Below are 20375 nucleotides of genomic sequence, written 5' to 3'. Positions count from 1 at the left end.
ATGTCGATTAATCCGCTTCTTTAGGAATTTAAGCAAAAACACTGATTGACCTGAAGCCTTGGGACTGATACGTGAGATTTTGATAACCTTTGCGTATATTCTCACACAACGCAACTAAATAGAGAAAACATGACACCTTCTAAATCTTATTTATAATGCACTTTTTAGCGAGTTTTTAACAATTAGCTAGTCTTTTGTTCTGAAATTTGCTACAGTAAGGAGAAGAAATCATAGGCAAGATCACCTGTATGCTCGGCAGTAACACGAAAAAAATTCCAGCTTACTTTTATATGAAAAAAATCTGAGTCATTTCTTCTGTCACGGTGGGGCAAAAAAAGGAACCTGCTTTTTGGAGCAGATATATTTTACGGAAACTCTGCGAATTTGTTTCACATTTCTGTGTGAACTTGATGTCTTTATAATAAAACAAATAACCACGAATACAAACAAACCAAAAACTAAAACAAAAATTATTGCTTTATTATAAAAAAAAAAATCCGAAATTCCTCTGTCACGGGTGGGACAACGTTTGTCACAGGTGGGACACGAACGATAAATTAAAAAAAAATAACGACTACGACAACAAGTAACATCTGAATTGAATCTTGTTTTTTTACCTGAAAATTTGGATAAATAAGAGCTTAATAACATTATAACATAACATAACGTAAAATAACATAAAACTAACAATCTATGCAACCTAAAGCAGTTTTCAGTGTATACAGAAGTGTGATAATGACTTTTGTAAGAGTAGTTAATATTTGATGCTATTTTTTTTCAGAATAAAGAACGATTTCGCACTGGTTTTTAGTGGACATGAAACCACTTTAAATATTGGTACGTTACCCACCAAAATCTACATATCTGAAAAAATTTACATAGCGCACTTTGCAAGTGGACTACTCATATGTAGCTATAAATATTATCATTGAATGATGGATTTGCATATGCAAACATACTTATATACGTATTAAGGTACATATCGCTAGCTTAGATTGAAAAATTTCCAAGTCCACTTTTTATGAAAACTGATATCTATTTGGATACAGGAGGCTAGAGAAATTAAAAATGTATTGTATCGAAAAGGATTGAGGTATTTCGTATTATTTATTCTCGTTTAAATTCAATGAAAGGAAAATTGTCCAAAAGTCCAAAAGAAGCACCGAAAATCCGATAAGCCCAAAATACATAGCATGAAATCTTTGAATAAATTTCGAATCACTATATGGAGTTTTGCTTCCCTTTAAAAAGCCAAAATGTTGTATTCAAAGTTTTGCGAAATGCTTGAAGAAATTGGCTATACGAATTTTTTTGTTTCCTCTCCTGTAACATTTCTAAAATAGGACTTAGCAACTTTTCACTCTAAGCTAGCAATATATGTTTTAATAAACAACAATAAAAATAAAATTTAATTAACAAAAAATACCATCCTTTCCACTGGTTTTTAAATTAGCGCAAAAAATTGGAAAAAAGCAAGCTACATTTTTGCAGCATGCACCACAGTACTCATAAGCTGACGGCGTAAATTTGCAAATATATATCACCAACGGCAGCTAATTTTTCTAAATTAGCCACAAACCTCTCACTTCACCATAGAATATGGTAGTTTAAATCGGCGTGGCGAACTCCTTGATCTCAGTGGTGAACTCCCGCATCTCAGATCTTCTAATTAGTACTTGAGAAAATGTTACTTAACATTTGCGCCTTCTCATTAAATTAACATTCTCTGTTAACATTCTCTGATTTAACATTAGAGCAAGATCACTAACATTCAACAAACAAAAATACTGCCTACTTTCAGGCTGAAATTTTTGTTACACTGACAGCATTAAATAAATTACAAATTTTAAATTATTTCCATTTAAACATTTGGCGCTTACGCTTTTGCTAATAGGCAGTTTCGCGAAACTAAGTCAAAAATTATTATTTTTTGTCTGAATTTAATATGGATGTTTGGTCGAGCTTCTCCTCCAAGGATCTCCTCTGAAGGGATAATGGATTTAAAGAGCAGCTTTTTCTAGGCAAAAATATTTTTCTATTTTTAGATGTTGCTCGAATCAGGCATCAACCCAAGTTCTACGGAGTGGTAGTACGCACCCCTAAGCACTAGGCTACAGCGGCCGCTCAATTTAAAATCGAATATGTAATTCATCACTTACCATGATATGAAACGGTGACATACGATATCTGCACACAAGTCTCTGTACAACCAATTGGCTTTAGTGTACGCACAAATTGGCCATTCTGAATGGTGTACACATTAACAGTGCCGTCCTAGAATGCAACCATAGAAGAAAACATAAAATTTCGTATCTCCATAATAAACAACTACATAATTGCAAATTTAGAGCGTACCAGCGATCCCGAAACCACCATATCTAATTCAGTGTAAATGGCAACACTTGAAATTGCATCGTCATGACCATACAGAGTGGTCAATGGTTTGGGTGAGAATACATTTTGCGTATTCAATTGTGTGACCGCCTGCAAATGCGCCTGACCTGTGAGTGCATGCATTGGAATGTTTGTGCTGGCCTGCGCGCTGCCATACTGTTGACTCTGTATGCTCCAAACAATGCAAGTGCAATCGCGTGAACCGGTCACTAAGTAGGAACCGCAATTGTCCAACGCCAGGCAGGTGATAATGTCTAACGAGGAGGAGCAGAATATGCAAACAGTTAAATATTTACAAAAGCTTGAGAAGCGATCGATCGCTCATTGAACGACATTTATGCACACACCTAAATGCCGCGTTACAGATGCCACCGCCTTGCCTTTGTGTAAATTATATACACGCAGCGAATTATCCCAAATGCCACCCGCGTATAGCAGTTTACCATCTGTGCTCACAGCGAATAATTGTGAGTGTGGATTTTGGGAAGGATGAAAGGGACCGAATATGCGTTTACGATTTCTACAAAACAAAGGGGGACGTTAGATTTAGGTGTAACAAGGCAGCAATTAATAACACCCACTTCAAGTTCGTGGTTGTCGCATCGATTTCCAATAAAAATCCACGTTCTTTGTCGTACGACATCCATGAGTTCGCACCGAGTATGCAAGATTTGGATATGCTGACGAGCACATCAGGGCTGAGCTGTAGAAATGAACGTGGCGGACTACGCGGTGCGCTTAGGAAGACAATTGGATCTTTTGGCGTTGATAGCTCACAATAGTATTGCACAACCTTATCGAGAAATTGCGTCAAATCTGGTCGCTTCAACTCGGCGCGCACCAATTTCAACGCAGTCTCTTCCTGTGTCAAACGACGCGGATGTGGTTCACGCAATAACTGCGATGGCACTTGACCAAAGTTGTTGATCATACCCTCAACTGCCTCACGCTCGACCGGGTTGGTTATTTTATCCAGATCTACGGCACCTTCATAGGAGCAATAGTAGAAAACGTTGAGCGCTTCGACAGCTTTAGGTCCCTTTTGCTTGTAGCTGTGGGAAGAGGAAACAGCAGAAGTTATTACATAGCTGAAGGTACATATTTGCGGTAATATCAAACTCACCCAAAAATCAAGTCGATCCAATGATGCAGATTTTGACTAACATATTCCGATTCTAAAGCACGTCGGTGGATGGCAATAAACTCTTCGGGTGTGGTGGCCCAAGGCGGCAGTATGACATCGTCTACTTTCTCTTTTGTTATTTGTAAGTGACCCAAATCGAATCTGAAATTAAATTATTTGTGTAAAATCTTTCAAAAAAGGTGTTTCACAAATAATCATGCCCCTTACTTATTCATATTTTTCAGAAATTCAGGAAAATAAAAGAATTCCGGTATCAGCTCCTTCACATCATTCGGATTATCCATTAACAATTTCCATGTTTGTGGTATCGAATGAAATTGCCGATCTGCCACATCGAAACGACCGCTTTGTAGTTCAATGTGTAGCGAGGTAAATGGTTCGACGCGCAGCAAATAGTGCAAGACGCCACCTGAATTCGAATAATGTGTGCCATAATGGAATTTCGGTATTGCGCCAGAAGGATCTTCAAATGATTCATATTTGATGCGAACACCAGCTTCATTTTTGGGATTTATCTAAGGCGAGAGAAATCTTTTAAGAATTTTCAATACACACACACATGAAAAAAATACCCCCAACTTACCACACCGACAGGCTTGGAGAGATCACGAAATGATTTTGGATCAGTCAAGTCCAAAACATCACTGGTATAGTCGGATAATATCCAGGGAAATACTGGATACTGACTGAGGTCGTTGTAGGAGCGACCTGTTAAGTAAAAGGAAATTTGTTGTGTATGCAAATATGTATAAAATAATTCAGCGCATAACACACCTGCAATTGTATTCAAGTACATAAGATATTCGAAATTTGAAATCTCGCGATTAACCCATTTCTGCGTGAGTCCTGAAGTGCGCAACAACTCTCCTGGCGAACGTCCAGAGCCATATAAGATGTTTGGCGGCTGCAGGCTTAGAATTTTTGTGAAAACTTTGTTGCGAGTCTGCGCGAAAAGTGTGTAGAGCAATTAAAATGTGCAGTGAAATTAAAAAATGCGCATCGACGCGCAACTCACCTTTGTGGTAAAATTCAAAAAATAGCTGGTTTGATCTATCAGAAATATTTCTAAAGCACTGCGCCGCAAATTATATTTACGTAAATGTACCTCGCGTATCTTGCTGATGGGGAAGCTGAAAAAGGTAAAAAAAAAACATATATATGTATAAATCAATAAATATTAATTTGTTCGTTTGTAGGACTACTCACCGAAAATCGTGCTTGGAACCATCATCCGATGGCGGACTCAGGTCGATGAATGTAAAAAGCGTTTGATTAACCTCAATTTTACCCTTCACTTTGGTCATCAGCGTGATGAGTTCACAATCCTGTGAGATAACCGATTTCTCTAGTGGTACATCCTGTTGGGATTGCGCTTCAATCGACTGCCGTAGCTCTTCTTCGAGTTGTAAATTCTCATCATCGGCCAAGAAGTCACGCACCACGGCATTCTTTATGGTCGAATCGAATTCCGAGATTTCTCTATAGAAAATATTTTTGTGTATTAATTGTATACATTTAAATATGATTCTTTCTCATCCCTACCTTGGATCGTAGGCATTTGTGGCATTATCGCGTAAATTCGCCGCATTCTCGTGCTTATTCGGATACAATTGCGGTTCGAGTTTTAGGCGCATGCGTGCAACATTCTCGTGATTTGCGAGCATCCAATATTCTTCATCTAAATTACTGCAAGTAGTTGTGGTGAGAATTTGTATTATGTATTTGTTTTTGTACTATTTATTTAAGTGTTTTGCATGTTACTAAATACCGCGTATAAAAGTATTTATGTAGTTAGTTTTACCTAATGAAATACGGCGTACAAAAGTACTAAGAGACATTGGCTTCACCATCTACCGCGTTGTAAAGTACTTAAAGTTTTTGGCTTCACCAAATACTGGAAACTTAGTAATTATGACTTCTTGATTAAATATTAAATATGTACTCGCAATTAACTCAGTATAAAAATTTTTTATTGAAAATAAAGAATTTGCGAGATTTTTGAGACTACTTCGGGATTCTCGGAATAGTTTCAGGATTTTCCAGACTAAGTAGATGCTTCGAGATTTTAAGGCCGGTTTGGCGTTTTTGGACTACTTCTCGATTTTCGGGACTACCTCGGGATTTTCGTGACTTCGGGATACTCGGGACAATTTCGGGATCTTCGGAAATACGTCCCTATTTTCGTGATTTTTTCGGGGCATACTCGAGATTTTGGGACTACTTCTCGATTTTCGGGACGGTTTGGGGATCACCTCGGTATTTTCAGGTTTCGCGAGATTCATTCACGATTTTCTTGACTACCTCGGAATTTTCGGGACTATTTCGGATTGTTGGGACTACTTCTCGATTGTCGGGACTGTTTCCAAAATTTTGGGAGTATTCTTTGGGATTCCATCTCGATTTTCGCGATTTTCGGGACTGCTCCTCGATTGTAGTGACCGGTTCGGGATTTTTCGGACTAATTATAGATTGGCGCTTATACTTGGGATTTTTCGGAATACATACATATAACGGGATTTTCTGAACTAAAATTTATTTGTAATATGCTTCGTCGTGTTGAGCAGAGATGAGTCGAGACGCGTTGAAGTGGAGTGAGTTAAGATAAATTGATTTGAGATGAGTTCAGTGAGGTCAATGTAAGGTATTTAGTGTTTAAGAATTTAGCCATTGACTAAATACCTTAGTACTTTATTGGAAGTAATTGCAATCTCTAAGGTATCTAATTACTTTAGATCAAGGTAATTAGCAACTGTTAAATTCTTTATTTATTTTTTTTAATTTAGTATAAAGGAACTCCTAACCACTAATTTTTTTATTTTAGTATTTCGCAACTCCTAAATAGCCATTCCATTTCGCTGTGACAGTTCTGTCGTGCAGCATGCGGCAGATAATCCTAAGTAGTCCGGATAATACCTTATGTAAAGCTCCCCGGTATTAAGGAAGGCACCAACTGCAATATCTCAATCGCTCTCGAGGAAACCTGTTTCCTGTGCTATGTAGAGCTTAATCAGTCTCTCAAGAGTTTTCAATAGGAAAGGGGGAGGCTGAGTGGTTCGAAGTCCCTCAGAAATACGTTATCCTCACACTCCTTCAAGTTCCTGAGATTACCCCCTTTCTAAGCAGCGACACGAGATCTCTACACACTTTTTCAGTTTCGCCGAATAATGCCAGTCGGTCCAGGGGACTTGCAGGGCTTGAAAGAGTTAATCAGCGCATCTCGTTGGGTGCTTTTCTAACGACCAAGTTTCCATAATAGCTAAGATGTTTTATGTTATGTCGCTCAGGGAAAAAGTGTATTTACCACCGCAATTAAGACTAGGTCTTAAGCTGCTCCAGGTCTTTTTTTTGCGTATTTTGAGGTAAATACATACTTGTCCCATCTACGCTTTGGTAGTTGTTGTGCCGAAAAGAATACATTTTACCAAAAGCGGCGTTATTCCAACTTCTAATAGGGATTTACCGATAGCCACCGGTGATCATTGATGGTACGAAAAACAATCCCTAAGGCTAGTGTTTTGATAGCATTCGTATAAATTTGTATATCCAAAGATCTGCCTTTGGAGTAGACATATTGATAGTTTGATAGATTTTTGTGATTCAGCTGCTTAGCCCATGGCCTAAGAAAGTTCAGCGGCTTATCTGAGGGTAGCAGATGAATGTGACCAAGCTGCGACCACACAAACATATTTTGCGAGGCTATGAGTCTTGCGACCGCCAGTTTGCCTCTTAAAGTTATTTCCACTTAGAACTCTTATACTATAGTCTGGAGTCTGCACATAGATAAATGGCCTAGATCTCTATTTGAAGGAAGCTGGTGTATTTCCCTAGAAGATCAGCGAACTTGGTAACTTAATATGGCCATAAGTCCAATTAATTGTTTATCAATTTTTTTTTATTAACGATGAAAGTTTTCAACAAAGACAATGAGTATTTCTAGTTTATTTACAAATGGATGTCCCCTGTTGAATTGCCTTGTTCCGCCCATATTTGGCGCGCACAGCGCTCCTCATTCAATCGGCAAGGCAATCGCAACTCAACAATTAGCTGACATTTGGACAAGAGGGTGTCGGTACGTTGGTAATCGATAGGTCAATGGTCAATAATCCGGCCTGTTTCCTTCCGTGCGGCTTAAACAACAACTGGTGCTGGCGCGGCTACAATGGGGGCAGCAAGAGACTTGGCAGCGACGACGGGTGCAAGAGCAGCCACCGGCACATCCTTCTGTACGACAGCATTGAAACCGTTGATGGAATCAGCGTAGTAGTTGACAATACGACGGGAACCATCGGGTTCGATGAGCGAGTATGAGCCGCGTACGATATCACCATCGCGTGTCTCCTCTTGGGTCTTTGAGTCACCGGTCAGAGTATCCTGCACGTTGTAGGCGTAACTGTACTGTGGGTGTGGGTCAACAATATCTGAAGCGACAGCTAGTGGTGCAGGAGCGGCTGCGGCAACTAATGGAGCAGGGGCGGCAGCGAGCGGTGCGGCAACTGGAGCAGCAAAAGCGCGGGGAGCAAGAAGTGGTGCTGGCGCAGCGGCGAATTGTCTGGCAACAACTGGTTTCACAATGGGTGCAGGAGCAGCAGCAGCAACCAAAGGTGCTGGAGCAGCGGCATAACGAGCGTAGAAGGGGGCGGCGGCATAGGCAAATGGTGAAGCAGGTGCGGCAGCATATGCGAGGGGCGCGGGACCAGCAACAATACCAGCATTGGCGGAGAGTGCCAAAGTGGACAGAACAGCGGCAAACTAAAAGTTTGAAAAGAAGAAAGATATTTTTTAAAATCGTTTTTAACTTTGAAAAAACGGACACGCGAATTGCGAACACGACTGGCGAGGCGGGGCGAATGGCAGAGCTTTGAGCGCGCTTTGGCTGCGTTGGTAATCCAAGAATCCCTTGCTTTGGCTGCGCTTCTGCTTTTCGCTCCAACAGTCGTAATCAAAGTGCCCGTTGCCTGAGGGGTGTGCGATATGCGATCGAGGATGCAATGATCGCCAAATCCATTAAATGTAGTACTTACAACAAATGGACTCATTGTGTGCTTAAGCTGATTAGATTCTCACTGTCGGTTGATTAAAATAAAACTGACATACTTTTTCCAAAATCGCGACGCTTTTTATACCCAAAAAATTGAGCGACTCGAGCGCGCGCTGATACCACGACTAGAAGACTCGAAGCAGAGCAGAAAGACGGTTTCCAAAAAATTTGAATATTTGCTCTGTGCTCTACTACTTGACGACGCCGCAATTACCACCCCACCCCCACCTCGAACGATACCACAACTTCAGGTGTTGCGGATCGCATAAAATTGTGCTCTCGAAATTTTTTTTTGTTTTTCAATTTTGTAGATTTTTTATTTTAATTTGTGTTTTTTTTTTTTAACCATTCGTCGTGAGCAACTCATATGAGTGTATGACCTCTTCACTTCGAGCGATTCGAGTGACACTTTGCACACGAAGGGCGGTTGGTGTTAATTCAAGAAGCTAAACACGAAACCAGCCAACAACCAATGGCCAATCAACGAAAAGTATACATTTTGAAATTCTACTAGCAAATGCTGGGCACGTAAATCGGGTAAAACCGCTGCAACGCTAGCGCGCAGGCAAGTAGGTACATATGTATGTACATTAGGGTGGTTCAAAAATACATGTGAAAAAGTAAAGTCCGACTTTTAATGCGCTCACCCCCTAGGACTCTTCTATACCTAAAAAAATGTAACCCCGTTTTTTTTTTACTTTGAAATCAAAAAATATTTAGAGGTCGCTCAGCGTTTTTCATGTATTTTATATGGGAAAAAAACGACTTTTCGTAGAAGTGATATAGAGTTCCTAATAATCGATATTTCCGATCGGAAAACTCCGTTTCTCTGCAGCATATTCCCAATAATAATACTCAATTGTTTATTTAACCATTTTTTTCATATTAACTATAATTTATAGGTCCACCGAAAACCCCCAAAAATCCCGAAAAATGCAATGGGGGGACCAATAAACGATCTTTAGTATTAAAAAAGGTTAAAAATAAACAATTGTTTATTACTTTTGAAAGTCTCCTGCAGAGAACCTAATTTTTCCGATCGAAAAATATTGATTTTCAAGAATTTTGTACCATTTCAACGAAAAGTTTTTTTCTCCCCCTTATAAAATACATGGAAAAATTTGAGCGCTTTGAGCGACCTCTAAATATTTTTTGATTGCAAAATAACAAAAAGAGTATAAATTTTTCGATATAGAACAATCCTAGGCGTTGAGCGCATTAAAATTCCAGCTTTACTCTTTTTGGACCACCCTAATGTAAATACTACTATTGCCCACTGCTGTGTGGGTGTATGCGAATTACGATGCTATCAACAAGGTAATAAGTAAGCGTGTTGCACTCACGCACGTGGCTGACAAGCAAGCTACTCGAATCCAAAGACCTCTGCGGTGTGGCAGCACGCTCCATGGTGGTGACGTGGCAAATCGAATCTAATTATTGATATCGGCCGCGAAAGCGCTAACCAACGCATATCTCGATAATTGCAATTCGATGCATGTCAACCCGAAATTGAGAGTTTTCTCATTTGTTTTTTTTTTGGAAATGTATGTTGTACGTACGCTGCTAAATATAAAATGCACATACTTACTGTTAATCTGCATAAATAAATAACCTCTACCTATGGTATTCAGTGAGTGCTAGGAAATGCACAAAGCTAATAAAATCAAAAATAAAAAAATAAAAAATAAAAAAATAGATCGCATTGATTATAAAATAATTTCATTCAAGTGCTACGAATTTTTGAGTTTCATTTAAGCAATGGAATTAATTTGTTTTTTTTTTTGTTTGATTAGGTTTTATTTTTAACGTAAATTGGAAAGCTCTGCGCCGAGTTGCATACTAAAGTCGTCGCAGAAAACATGTCGAGCATAGGAAATCCACAAGCGAAAAATAATAACGCAAACTTAAAGGAATTCAAACAAAAAAAAAAAAAACAAATAAAATAAAAGAAGAACGAGTACTTGAAAGAATTCAGACCTCATTTGGTGTTGTAGAGTTCGTTTAAGACAATAAGGAAGAATTTACTTGCGAATTGCTAAATAGCCTTAAATTTGCAAGCATTTTTGTGCAATCAAAGGGTGGGCCATATAGTGGTTTCGTTTTAAAAATTTAAAGGAAATAAAAAAATACTTTCTTTTGGTATATGCTACGTACAGTTGGGGCCGAATTGAGTACACGGTAATTTTTTGTTAAATATGTATTTGCAAGGTTTTTAAAGTAAAATTTTTTGTTATTTTTTCATAAAAATATGGTTCATGCTTTAATCAAAACCATATAAATCAAACTTTCAAACCTTATGCAGAGCTTAGAAAAATTAAAAAAAAGAATGTTCATTAAAATTTCAATTTTTTAATCTTGTCTGATTTTTGGAGTATGCAGCTTGGTAGCCCATTAAATTTTAGTATAACAAAAAGCTAATTTAGTTTTAATCACAGCAAAAGGATGGTGGCCACGAAACCCATATAAACTATGAATATCCTATCAATGATGACGAAATCTAGGTGACTATAGCCGATTATTTGGAAATTAAAATATCAAAAAAAATTTGACTCAAAAATAAACAAAAAATATTGCGCCTAGGAGGCCACACCACTGAAGTGAAACTTCTCTAAATTTTTACCTCCTTCGCAGCACACCTACATAGCAATAGAGAAATGCGTTACTTATCGATTTTGACATCTACCCGATTTAGGAATATATCGAAGCAAATTGCTGGGTGTTGAAAAGCTTAGGTATTCATCTCTCAACACATCGCTGACAAAGCCTTAAGGAATGCCTGGTCTAAGCCTTCTCTAGTCAAATGATCAGATGTCTCATTAACAGTAAGTTCAAAATTTAGTCGAGTTTTGCATTGCCGAAATAGCTTGGAAGTAGTAAGATCGCTGGCCAATACCTTGAGCGCAGCTTAATTGTCACTACAGAAACGTAAACTCCGACTTCTCCGTTTATTTTCCTCAATGTAGTCCATGGCCTTGAGGATTGCAAATCACCCGGCTTGAAATACCGAGGCATGTTTGCCTAGAGAGAAATGAAGATTGTCCCCGTTACTTTAAATACAGAGTCCAGATCCTTATCCTGCGTCAGTTTTGGAGCCATGAGTAAAGACTATACAACATGTAAAGCCGGGCTTGCTAATGGCCTCAGGAAACTCAATATTGTAGTAGCTCTTCAGCAAAGGAAACGGTGGCGTACTATCCAGTGCAGGGACCGAACATAACAAATATTGATAAAAACTGTCATTGAAAAACTAACTATGAAGAAAATGTTCTACAACTAAGTGACGCATACCAATCGATTTCTTTTTTCACCGAGAATCAAATTTGAAAATAAATTTTTATGTGTACTTTTTATGCAAAATTATTAAAAAAAAAAATTGATTTTGATTTTTTTTAATAAATGCAAAATAAAAATTATTTTTGATTTTTACCTAAATAATCAGTTATTTTGATTTTTATATTATATGTCTTAGACATCAGTTATCGAAGACACTTATTTCTAAAAGTCATCAATAAAAATCAGTCAGTGACTTTTACTTGTAAAAGTCGTCAGTATAAATCAGTCACCGACTTTTATTTTTTAAGCCATACGTATAAAAGTCATTATAATTTTTCGCAGTTAAGAAAGTGTTGGAGAACAAAAGTTTACAAATGACTTTTTTAAGTATGATTTTAAAAATAAAAGTCAATCACTGATTTATATTGATGACTTTTAAAAGTAACAGTCACCGACTGATTTTTATGTATGACTTTTATAAATAAAAGTCTTCAATAACTGTTATATAAGACATTTAATTTAAAAATAAAAAATAACTGTTATTTGCAGATTATTTAGATAAAAATCAAAAATAATTTTTATTTTGGATTTATAAAATAAAAATCAGAAATAACTGTTACTTAAGGAGTAATTAAATAAAAGAAAGTAAATAACGGTTTAATAGCGATTTTTTTATAAAGGTCTATTTTATTTCTTTTTTTTTTAATTAATTGTTTTTCTTTTTTAGATTTAATTTTTTTTATAATTTTTATATTTTATTGTTTCAAAAAGAAAAAAAATTTATTTCACTTAATTTTTAGAAACTTATTTTATTTATTGTTTCCTTTTTTACGTAATTTTTTTAAGTTATTTTTTATAGTTTTTAGTTTTTATAAAAACAAGCATATTTTTATTTGATTAAATTTTTAGAAAACTTATTGCTAAAAGACAAACAGAATAACGCTAAGACCTCCTCACTAGCAAATCTTGCAACTTGTCTTTCGAAAGACAGAAAAGAGCTTTCAAGACATTTGTCAGAATTGCCCTGTAAAACAACAACGGAAGCGAGTTGAGCTTCGTTTCGTTGTTGAGAGCAAGTTTGACGGAATCTTAAGCTATTTGGGATTTACTAGATATGTATTTATGTATGTACTATTCAAAACATGAATTCAATTGTGAGCATAAAATCATGAGCAATAAAATTATATGTTTTGTATTTATTGATTTTTGATTAATTTTTTGACAATTAAAAAAAGACTAATGGCTTACAGCAGTTTATATTGCAGATTTAAGAAAATTTGCAAAAAAGTAAGTTTCAAAATCTCTCAATTAAACTAACCAAGCAGCGGAACAAAAGTTTCAAAATTAAATCACTTAAGCGGCGAAATAATCACAACTAAATTTGGAGTGAATTCGGTACAAAAATTTCCTTTTAATTACCACTTAAAATGTACTTTGCGTTATCTCAACAATAAACCACGCTTTGAACGCATAAGTGGAAACATACGCATGCGCGCAAAAAAAAAAAATCCCAAAAACCAAGACAAAAAAAAGCCAACATTCCCGATGCCAGCAGCTTTGTTGTTTTATTTTTTTTTGCATAAATGTTACGTTTAGGCCATGTTATTGTGCGTGACAATTTTAACTAAACCAACGACCTTGTGTTGTATTGGCCAAATACCAAAGTACGAGTACTTCGCCACAATGATGCATTGCATTGTCTATGCAGCCAAGCAAACGTGGTAGCTATGTATGTATAAGCATTCATACTAGTATGTACTATGATTGTATGTATACAATGCACATAAATATGCACAATATATATGTACATATATTATTAATAGTGCGTATTGTATTAAATCCCTTGTTTACATAGTTGGCACTGAGGTTATCGATGTTAAATAGGGAGAGTTTTCCAATACCATGTTTTGGCCTCGAAAATCGGTATTGCTTTAAATAGTTTGCGAAAATGCAAAATAAATACTCAATATAGCGAAAAAATTTACATAAATACACAAGCGCTTAAAATGATAAATGCTAAGAATTGAATGTACATATGTATCTACATATCTAAATAAATAAATATTGTGACAAGTTTTAAAATACTTACTTTACTATTTGAGACAGTGTGAACGATAAACTACACCGCGCAAAAAAAATCTAAACAAATTTTGGCGCGGCAAATGTTAAAGCAGATTTCGATAGATTTTTTTTTTGTGCGGATTACGAATTCGTGGATAAACAGTTTCCATTTGCTCCAGATTTTGAGAAAAACGTGGTTCAAGTGTCAAAAAATCGAGTTTTTGGCAATATTTGAGAAGCTCTCGCGAAAAAAAGGTGATAGAACCTGCCACTTAGACAGTCAGAAAAAAATTCTCAAAAATCAACGTGATTTTTTAGAGATTTGAAATTTGCACATTATTATACTAAAACTGCATACCTGATTTCTTTTTAGAAATTCGTATTAAAAAGTTCGCGATTTTGCTGAAACTTTGCAGATTTTTCTTAATTTATGTACACAGTAATACTCATGGATTTAAATGGAGTTTGCTAAAATACAGACCATATTTTAATACAAAATTAACAAAAAACTTATAGCGTGTAAAACGTTGCGAATATTAACAAAAAAGAGCCGTACGCTCAATTTCGGGAGTAACTGTATGTAAGTCCAAATTTCAAAATTTGTAAAAAATAAAAATAAAAAAGTACACAAACTGTTCATCCCAATTCCAAGTATTTTAATTCAATGTTTAAATTAATTTTTGGTATCTATGCAGTTTTATAGCTTATTAAAATTTAGCTATTTAAATTTTTGCTAAAAAATCGCATTGATTTTTGATATTTTTTTTTTCTGACGGCGTTGTGCACTCTGTTTCAGCAAAAAAAATGATCTAAAATCAACACGATTTTTTAGAAACTTTAAATGTGCACTTTAATATACTAGAATTAAATAAGCTATAAAACTGCATACCAAAAATTATTCTATAAATTGAAATTAAAATGCTAGGAATTGGGATGAAAAGTTTGTGGAATTTTTATAATTTTTGTGCAAAGTCTGAAATTTGGATTTATTGGTTTATTTGTTAAAAAAGAGCTATACTTTTATATAAAAATAATGCACATTAAACAAACAAAAGATAAATTGTTCAAAATGTTGAGGTGCTATCGTTTTGTCGCGGGCTGTACTTAGTGCGTTCTAAACTAATTAAGAAATAATTCTATTAATTTGAACCTTAATTAGGAAGCTGTTTTGAAAGTATGTTTTCTACAAATAATGTAATATTAGAAAAAGTAGTTAGCAAATCGAATCCTTTAACATCGATATTTTTTTTTTGCCTTGCTTTATCAAGTCAGGTCGATATCTCTTACGTGTTACGATGCGTATATGCACATACATATGTAAGTATCGACTATCAAAATTTTAACGAAATTTAAGAGGCATTCTTAAAACTCTGAACGTTTTTTAATACACACCCATACAGACATATGTACCAGCATATATGTATGTACATAAATGCTTGTTTAATACGCGTGTTATTTTTGGCGCGCGACATTTTTGTAATCGCTTTCCGTTGTGTCACGCTATTCGCTTAATGCTGGCGGAAATGTCGTTGCGATCTAGATTTGGATTTTTAATTTTAACGATTTCAAAGCACACTAATACGTATTTACATATATACACACAGTCTCATTTAAGCTTACCCTGCAGGAAAAGGTACTGGTTGTAAGCTCGGAAACTACTAGCTTGCTTTGCTGCTCGTTTAGTTCGTTTCCAACTCTTTTTTCATACGAGGAACTGGTATTTTTTAAATGACAGGGCCCTAAGAAATCTCAATTGGCCAGCTATGCATCAGCATTTTCCGGATAACATTGAACCCCGTTTTAGCTTGTAAATTAAGCGCTCGAGTGTAGCTGAACAAGAGACCCGATTCTCAGCTCAAGATGCATAGGACCCCATTGGCTTCCTTAGTGAATCCAAAAAGGGTATTGCTAGGTGAATTCTTTATTGCAAAGTGTTCGACTGTTGGAGCTGTAAAATGAAATAATTTTTGTCTGGCCAAAACCGGACAATAAATAAGAATGTGTACTGAAGTCTCATAATCTTGATGACGGAATCAACATTCTAGCTCAGCGATTACACTTATTCGGTGCATATGAAATCGTAGTCGGTTGTCACTAGGTAATTAAAGAAAGAGTAGCGCAAGAGCTTGGCAGGTCAGTATAATACTCCTATCTACTTAATCGGCTAAATCGGTTTTGTACCAGATTCATAAATCCCTGCGTCTGCTCTGTCCTCCATTGCACAAATGTACGTATCTGGAAGCAAGGGCAGGGAACCCTTCTGGTTATCTTCGCGATCATGGATTTTCACTAGGAACTTTCTGCCAAAGCAGTTATTGTTAGTAATATTGAGTCCTAACCGCCAAAATAACGTAAGCGAAATTTTTTTTCAAAATTTTATTTTTGATGCATCTATTTTTACATCAAAAAGAAAATTTTGAAAAAAATTTCGCCTACGTTTTTTTGACGGTTAGGGCTCGATATGTACAGGGAAATTCTGGCTAAGATAATTGCATGTCTTTGTAAGTCAATTGAAAGACATTAAACAAGGTAGCTTGAAAGATTTAGTTTACTCTTGTATTGAAGTCTTACAAAAAAAAAGCTCCCCCATCAACTTGCATGGTGATAAGCTCTTTTGACTAGAGCTCTTGTTAGTCGGCTAGTCGATAAATAAAAATAGTGTTTTTTTAGTTTAGTCTAATTTTTAGGAACTTATATTATTTATAAATTTTTTTTATTTAATTTTTTTTTTTCAATTTCAAATTTGTTTTTAAAGTTCATTTAATTTTTAGAAAACTATTTTAATTATTTTTTCGTTAATTAAAACTTCTGCTTTAATTTTTAATTTTTATGGTTTTAAAAGGAAAAATATGTTGTTTTTTATTCAATTTAGTTTTTCAATTAGTCTTTCGAAGAGAGAAAGAAGCTTTCAAGATACATACATAGTTGCCAGAATTGCCCTGATAGAATCAAAAAATTCGCATATTCCTAACTCTGGTAAATATCTGCCCAACAAGATCTGCATTAAGCTTTTTTGTAAAGTAACATTACAAAGCGATCACAAAGAACTGATACATAGTGCATTACATTAGAGTTGTCTAAGTAGAGAACTTTGACAGAATATTATTTGAGATTTGTTAATGTCTATTTAAATTTTTTTTGTAGAAAATTTGTCCTACAGTTCTTGGCAATGGCATGGAGCGATACTCAGTTGAACAACGCGTAAAAGTGAACCAAGCGTTGATGCCGATTTTTCAAAAACAAAAAAAAATCATCATGAGCGATGAGGCCCATTTTCGCCGAGGATACGTTAACATGTAAATCGGCAAGAGAAAACTATGCACCCACAACGAGTCACTGTTTGGTGTGGTTTTTGGCCTATTAAAGGGAATGGTGAACGTTAGTGTGACATCATAAAAACCTGTTTATGGCCTGAATTAGATGACTTGGACAATATGCGGTTTCAACAGGACTTCTTGTGTCCCTCTTGCCACCGAGCGAATGAAACAACATCCTTATTGCGAACATTTGCGGTCTTATTGTATCACCCTATATGTATAACAATGCTTTATTTCTTAGACTACCTGTATTATTGGTCTACTTAAAAACCAACAATTCTCACGATTGTCATTATTTGGCAATTAGCCCGAACTTTCCTGCAGGGTACCATATGCAAGTATGTATTTGTGTATATCTACAATGAATGTACCTACTTCTGTTGCATACAAATTTACGAATTTGTTTCTCACTTTACCCTTTAAATGCTTAAAACTACTACTACTACTACTATTCCCGCAAATGAATTAATAACTAAATTTACTTAACGCAATAAACAAAAAAAATGGCAAAACAAAAATCAGAAATAAAAGGAATAATTGCACAACCAAAAAGTTTTTGGAACCGCCCGACTGCGGTTGCGACGGCTGATCTCATTTGGCACTGGTCTGCGTATCACAATGTACAATCAGCCGCCGTGTGGCCATTTGCCATTCACTTTTGTAGCACTTTTATGTTATTTGTCGTTTCGTTTTCGTTTCGTTTTGTTGCCGCAAAAGTCGCAGTTTTGTTCTGCTGCTGCTCTATGCACGGCCACAAGGCATTTGTTGCTCTGGTGTGACCAAATTGGCACATTATTAAAAATGCATCAATTAGGCATCGACTGTATAACCTGTTCAGAGGCGAAATGGATTAAAAGGTGTAGATACCTACACTGCATTGGATATAGTGTATAGTGTGGGCCAATGCGTTTATATGTATGTATGTATGTATGTACATAAGTACAAAGCATATATGCAACTTGGGTGCACGCAATTTTCTACGTCGGGCTGCGTTTTTCAGTCGATTTCTTTCACAAAAGCAGCATCCCTTATTTATCAGTTTATGCGCGTAAAATGCATGCAACTGTGAAAAAATTTCAATCGAATATTAGATTTGTAAATTGGAATTTTATTTCGTAGTAATTAACCGAATGGCCAATTAATGGTTGTTGGTGTGATTTGGTCGCTCAATGTCATTTTACGGTGGTGTAGTTTATTATTTATGCATGCGAGTCGACCAAAGGTTAGGCGGGCAGCACTGCCCATGCCTATCCCTGCATGTCTTTAAACCATCCTGTCTCTCTAGCGGATCGATCCTAGCACACAACCGAAGTGATCGTGCTGCTCCAACAGTAGCAATGGCCGAGTGAGCAATGCGCTGGCTGGCGTGCCATTGATGGGCTTCGAGTTCCAAATCCTCGGTCAGCGGAATGTTTTTTACAAGCTTTTATTATGTTTCACCTGTGTGTAATCAAATCGTGCAACCAATTTTTAACGAACTTCCCGATGAGCTAGAAACTTGAAACTTTAAACTTAGCTTAGAACGCGGCGCAAATGCAATGTGAAAGATGAATTAATCCGCTAGGTAGCGCGGATGTCGAGATATTTGAAAACTCGTATTTATGGACCGATATGGTTCATATTTGAAATGTATATTACCTACATGAAGAGAAATAACTACACAAAAACAATTACAAGGTAGGTAGCGCAGGAGTCCAGATATTTGGAAAACCCGCATTTATGGTCCAATTTGTTCCATATTTAGAACGTGTATTACTTCAATGGAAAGAAATAGCTCCACAAAAATTTTAGCTGATAGGTGGTGTGGGGGGATTTTTTTTTATTAAACACTAATAAAAGTTTGTCTTTAAAAAGGCTTTTTTTAATTACTTGTTTTATTTAATTTTCTTTAAATGTTAATATATTTTTTCTGTTTTAAAAAGAAAAATATGTACTTTTTTTTATTCAACTTTTGAACACTTAAGTTATTTTTGGTTATTTTATTTTTTTTTTTATTCAGAGACCCAGAATAATAATTATTTCATGGTGGAGTTTTAAAAAATAATCAACCAAATTTTCGTAAAAACTATAATTATGTGTGAGAAGAATTTTTTAAGTCATCGAAGGTCTTTTCATAATAATTATCAGCGGGATAAATATTTTTAAGTCTTCAAATGCTTTAATTTTGAGACTTATATTAAAAAAGTCTTGTCATAATAATTATCATTTAGATACAAATTTTTAAGTTTTCAAAGACTTTTACTTCGAGACTTTTATTATAATAAAAGTCCCCAAATAAACCCGAACTGGTCCCCAACTAGTCCCAAAACGGTCCTGAACAAGCCCCGTTTTTTAAGACTTAAAAAATTTTTTCCGCGCTCATACTTATTATGAAGACTTCTATAATATAAGTCTCAAAATAAAAGTCTTTGAAGACTTAAAAATATTATCACTCTGATAATTATTATGAAAGGAATTCTATAAGTCCTTGAATAATAATTATAGACGACTCGAAAAATTGTTATCTTAATATAATAATTATTGATTGACCTTTATTCTTTTCTCTTATAATAGTCATCGGTCTATTTTTGTTTAATTATTTTAACATTAAATTTTATTGTTTTATTAAGAAAAATATTTTTAAATTTTAAAAACTTATTAAGTTTTTCCTTTTTTTAATTTTTTTATTTATTTTTATTTTTTTTTTTGTATTTTTTCAAATCTAAATTTAAATTTATTTGTAAATTTAATGTTTATATTTTATTGTTAAAAAAATATGTATTTCTTCATTAAACTTATTTTCTTTTTTTTTAGTTTTCATTAAGCAGCAAAATATAGTTTTTTTTATTAAATTTTTGGAGATCTTTTTAGTCTTTCAAAAGACAGAATAGAGCTGGTTGATTTCTTTTTTTTTTGTGGTGAATTGAAAGACAGTTGCCAGAATTGACCTGTTTATTATCATTTTTATCTTAAAACAAGCAACATTTTGCTATAAATCACTAAAGACATGTAAACGTAGCATACAAAGCTTAATTTTTGTCTACAATTAAATACATATCGGGTTCCTATAAGCAAATGACAAATGTACACCTCACTTGCGCGCCGATAAGCGATAAATATGTGCAATGAAAAAAAAATGCATTTTATGCGTGACAATGGCTTGGCAAAT

At 35.3% G+C, this 20375-nt stretch overlaps 2 protein-coding genes across 2 annotated transcripts; both read right to left on the bottom strand.

The window, feature by feature from the left end:
* Positions 1–2159: 2159 nt before the first annotated feature.
* LOC118754142 (neurobeachin-like protein 1) lies at positions 2160–5225 on the bottom strand (the record flags this gene model as incomplete). Its single annotated transcript, XM_036489002.1, has 11 exons — positions 5081–5225; positions 4745–5017; positions 4554–4668; positions 4313–4481; positions 4122–4246; positions 3746–4053; positions 3518–3679; positions 2976–3446; positions 2742–2914; positions 2356–2648; positions 2160–2274 (listed from the first exon to the last, which is right to left on the bottom strand). Coding segments are annotated over exons 1-11 (2326 nt in total), but the record flags the coding sequence as incomplete, so codon positions are not given.
* A 2193-nt stretch (positions 5226–7418) lies between these two features.
* On the bottom strand, positions 7419–8789 carry LOC118754141 (larval cuticle protein A3A-like). The gene is made up of 2 exons (XM_036489000.1): positions 8560–8789; positions 7419–8287 (listed from the first exon to the last, which is right to left on the bottom strand). Exons 1-2 carry the CDS (start codon positions 8572–8574, stop codon positions 7667–7669), a joined length of 636 nt encoding a protein of 211 aa, XP_036344893.1. The 5' UTR covers positions 8575–8789; the 3' UTR covers positions 7419–7666.
* Positions 8790–20375: the final 11586 nt, after the last annotated feature.

This window comes from Rhagoletis pomonella, unplaced genomic scaffold (genome assembly GCF_013731165.1).
Source record: "Rhagoletis pomonella isolate Grant_MI unplaced genomic scaffold, Rhpom_1.0 Rhpom_scaffold_03440, whole genome shotgun sequence".
Lineage (NCBI taxonomy): Eukaryota > Metazoa > Arthropoda > Insecta > Diptera > Tephritidae > Rhagoletis > Rhagoletis pomonella.
Note: the sequence above shows the minus strand (reverse complement) of the source record. Positions and strands in the feature narration are given on the sequence as shown.